The sequence below is a fragment of the Triticum urartu genome, chromosome 2, assembly GCF_003073215.2.
Source record: "Triticum urartu cultivar G1812 chromosome 2, Tu2.1, whole genome shotgun sequence".
NCBI classification, from domain to species: domain Eukaryota; kingdom Viridiplantae; phylum Streptophyta; class Magnoliopsida; order Poales; family Poaceae; genus Triticum; species Triticum urartu.
This window is the reverse complement of record NC_053023.1, coordinates 254,768,821-254,772,899: the sequence shown is the minus strand read 5'-3', so window position 1 is coordinate 254,772,899 and position 4,079 is coordinate 254,768,821. Positions and strand designations below refer to the sequence as shown.

General features: G+C 48.7%; 1 protein-coding gene across 1 annotated transcript; it reads right to left on the bottom strand.

Annotated features, from left to right (window-relative positions):
• Nucleotides 1-1,357: 1,357 nt before the first annotated feature.
• Nucleotides 1,358-3,492, bottom strand: LOC125536965 (glutamate decarboxylase 2-like). The gene is made up of 6 exons (XM_048700258.1): nt 3,144-3,492; nt 2,846-3,046; nt 2,544-2,758; nt 2,199-2,452; nt 2,032-2,084; nt 1,358-1,942 (listed from the first exon to the last, which is right to left on the bottom strand). Exons 1-6 carry the CDS (start codon nt 3,432-3,434, stop codon nt 1,457-1,459), a joined length of 1,500 nt encoding a protein of 499 aa, XP_048556215.1. The 5' UTR covers nt 3,435-3,492; the 3' UTR covers nt 1,358-1,456.
• Between the last annotated feature and the right edge of the window lie 587 nt (nt 3,493-4,079).

The following is a 4,079-nucleotide window of genomic DNA, read 5'->3' as shown; positions in this document are numbered from 1 at the left end:
GGGAGAGGGCACCCCCGATAACTTCTATGTAAATAACATGGTAATATATGGACAACACAGATGATAATTCACGTACAAATCACGGTAACTTTGAATAGGGGTCCCGATAACTTCTGTGCAAACGACATGGTAATATATGTATAACAAAGCTGATAACTCAGGTACAATACCGTGGTAACTTATGACCACCGGAATAGAAGTTGTTGAAAAAGGATACTCCCGATAACTTCTGCCTAAATAGTATGGTAATATATGCACAACAGAGCTGATAACTCACGTACAAACACCGCGGTAAATTTGACTACATTTTTTTCTTTCAAAAAGACATAATCTCGATACCTTTTGGGTAAATAACATGGTAATACTAGACCACAGACTTGATAATTGACATAAAAATACCACAATAACTTTAATCCACGGAGAAGAAGTTGAAAAACACATCCTTAATAACTTCAGCGTAAATGTCATGGTATTTTATGCGTCATAGACCTAATCATACGTGGCTAATAGGTCGGCTCATGCACTGCATGATTCGGCACATACTAAACAGGTCTGCCCCGACACGACTTGCAAGTTTCCATTTTTATAAGTGAGTCATGTCATGTTGGCATGTGGACCTCACCTCTTGGCCCAGGCACAACATCGATCATAGACGGTGGATATTGGATAAATTACTTACAATACCATGGTAAATTTTGATCCAGGCAAAAAAGTAGTTGAAACATATCCCGGTAACTTCAATGTAAAACCATAATAAGTTACGTACTATAAGCATGATAGTTTATTTGGTCTAGGCGTGGTAACTTTTGGCCTGAAAAAAAAGTCGTCGAAACATATCAACATGGGATCTAGTTTCGAAGATCTCGCCGTGACGAATTTTTTACGTGAAAATGAATTTTGAATCGGAGCGACGGTTTGAGCTACAAAACATTTTAAAGTTCAAAATAGGGAGAATCTTTTACTGACATCATCTTCTTTATCTTTTACTCCCTCCGTTTCTAAATACTTGTCTTTCTAGAGGTTTTAATAAGTGACTACATTCGAAGCAAAATGAGTGAATATACACTCTAAAATATGTCTATATACATCCGTATGTGGTAACCATTTGAAATCTCTAGAAAGACAAATATTTAGAAACAAAGGGAGTAGTTTGCATGCATGCATGGACTCATTAGTCAAGGTTGGTTGCATGCGCTTTCTCCATCACCACGCATAGGACATTAGCTAGTAAGGTTGCATGCATGTGTGATTGGATAAGAAGGGGAAGGTGTTCGAATCTGTTGTTTATATTCGGACCAGTTAGGAAGTGAGCACAGTCCTTGACGTCATAATATAAGAACGTTTTGCAAGTTAAAACAACTTGAAAAATAAACTTATAATATGAAATGGAGGGAGTAATAATTTATAATTTATTCTGTAGCACAATCGGCAGGCGTCGCAGTCATCTGGCGGCAGATTAGCACACACCCTTCGTCTTCCCGGAAACAAGCGACACGCTCCTGTGACCGGACACCGCCTCCCTCTTGACGACCTTGACGGACGCCTCCTCCTTGGCGCTCCTGGCCGGACCGAGCTCGATGGTGAGCCTCATCTTGGGCACGGGGCCCTTGGCCGCCAGGTCCAGCTCGCTCAGCGCCATGCGCACGTGCGACAGGAACCTCTCGGCGAGCGGCCGGCCGAAGTCCTCCCGGACGACCACACGGAGCACCGTCATGTGCTCCAGGTTCGCCGGCATCGTGTACGCCGGCACGATCCACCCGAACCGGCGCAGGTTCGCCGACAGCTTGAACGCCAGCGAGCCGTCCCTGATGCCCCTGAAGGTGAAGGCCACCAGTGGCACGCCGTCTTCCTTGGAGATGACGTCGAAACGCCCCGTGCGCAGGAGCCCCTCCCGGAGCGTTCTGGCGCTCTCCATGCAGTTCTCCATCACATTCTTGTACCCCTGCACGCGGCGATACGAAACATATGACTGCTATTCTGTGCTCTGTAAATTAGTTAGCCTGAAGATTGGTCTGTTGATGAATTTTGTACCTCGAAACCTAGCCGAAGAAATTGGTAATATTGTGCGATGATTTGGCTGGACCCTGCACAATATCAAACATGTGAAACAATTCAAGAACGTGAAATCGAATTATAGAATCAAATCAGGGATTCTGTCTGTTGATCGGTTAATTTCTTGGACTAAAAAATGTTCGTGCCTTTGGAGAAGTTGAGCGTGAAGGTTGGCTGGTCGGCGCCGAGGTAGTTGATGTGGAAGATGAGCTCGTCGGGGAGATCCTCCTTGTTGCGCCATATCACCCATCCGACGCCGGGGTAGACGAGGCCGTACTTGTGGCCGCTGACGTTGATGCTCTTCACCAGCGGCAGCCGGAAGTCCCACTCCAGCTCGGGGTACAGGAACGGCGCGATGAACCCGCCGCTCGCCGCGTCCACGTGGATCGGGGTGTCCCACCTGCCAGCCACGTCATAATCATATATAAGTTCATAAAACAGGGATTGATGAAATTTCCGATGCACGGATTTGAGGATTTGAGCAAGCCGACCTTGTTCGCTTGTTCTTGGCGGCGAGGAGGTCGTTGAGGCGCTTGACGTCCTCGAACTCGCCGGTGAGGGTGGAGCCGAGGATGGCGGCGACGCAGATGGTGTTCTCGTCCACCATCTCCACGGCCTTGTCCGGGTCCATCACGTAGCACCCTTCGCTCAGCTTCACCTCCTTGAGCTCCACCTCGAAGTAGCGCGCGAACTTCTCCCAGCACACCTGCATCACAGAGCAGAACATGTTACTTATGATCCAACTCTGTCTTACTTGATGAAGCAAATGTACGCGCGTTATCTATGGTGTTACCTGAACATTGGCTCCCGTGACAATGTTGGGCTTGTCGTATGGCTTCCCCTCCGCCTTCCGCCGGTTCTGCCAGCGCCGCTTGAACGCCAGGCCGGCGAGCATTATTGCCTCCGAGGACCCGACCGTGCCGACCCCGACGGCAGTCTCGCCGGCGCCTACCGGCGCGTTGAACAGCCGCGCTATGATGTTCACGCACCGGTTCTGCGCACAGACAGCGTTGTTGATCAATCCGAACCGGACACGTACGAAGGGTCAGACGGAAAGAAAACACATATCGGAATGCCACTAGCTAGCTTGCCTGGAGCTCGGTGGTGACGGGGTACTCGTCCATGTCGGCGTAGTTCTTGTTCATGCCCTCGAGGATGAGCCGGTCGCACTCGGGCTCCATCCAGGTGGTGACGAAGGACGCCAGGTTCAGCCGCGGGCTGCCGTCCAGCAGCAGCTCGTCGTGGATGATCTGGTACGCCGCGTCCTTGGAGATCGACCTCGCCCCGAGCTCGTAGCTCGGGACCGGCTCCTGCACGTACCTCGACGCGAACACGGCGGCCGACGCGGCCGCCTCGTCGCTCTGAACATGCGTCAGAACCATGCCTGTAGCTCCGTGTCAGGCGAGTCCTTTCTTATTTCCCTCTGAACACAGTTCTTAGGCAACACGAACCATATATATACAGGAGGGTTAACCTGGAATGTTGATTTCTTGTGCTTTGCTTGCCACATGTTGGTTTTGGCTGCCCGGCGACTCTGCTTCGCCCCCAAGTTGAGTCCTTGCTTCCTTGTTGCTGCAATGCGGCTGCTTTACTTGATGTCAGCTTCGATTCTTTTTGTGGGATCTCTGTTGCTTCCCACTGCTGCTCAAGTATTCCTTAATTGCTCCTGCGTAGCAGGTTTGTAACTATTCGATTGTTATTCAAAGATGACCGAGAATATATGGGCTGCCATTTGTTCGATCCTCCAGTGATGTGGGGCTTTGTCACGATTCACCACCATGTTCGGGTTAGGCCCGGAGAATGGGACTTGGGAGTTTCTGCCCGAGCTCAAAACCACCTCGTGAATAGCAAAATAAAAAAAAAGTAATATTTTTTAGAAAAACTATTTCTTTTGGCAACAAACATGGTTGAATGTTCTACATACATGCAAATTTCCATGAAGAAAAATACTACTAATGCTCTGAGCGGAAACAAAGGAAATCGATGCCTCAAAAACTTATTTTCGAAAGCATTTTGTAGTGTTCATT

Coding starts and splice junctions, on each gene's coding strand:
- LOC125536965 (XM_048700258.1), bottom strand. CDS start 3,434: ATGGTTCTGACGCATGTTCAGAGCGACGAGGCGGCCGCGTCGGCCGCC. Junction 2,759..2,845: donor TCACGGGAGCCAATGTTCAG/GTAACACCATAG, acceptor TCTGTGATGCAG/GTGTGCTGGGAGAAGTTCGC. Junction 1,943..2,031: donor TTCTTCGGCTAGGTTTCGAG/GTACAAAATTCA, acceptor CGCCGCGTGCAG/GGGTACAAGAATGTGATGGA.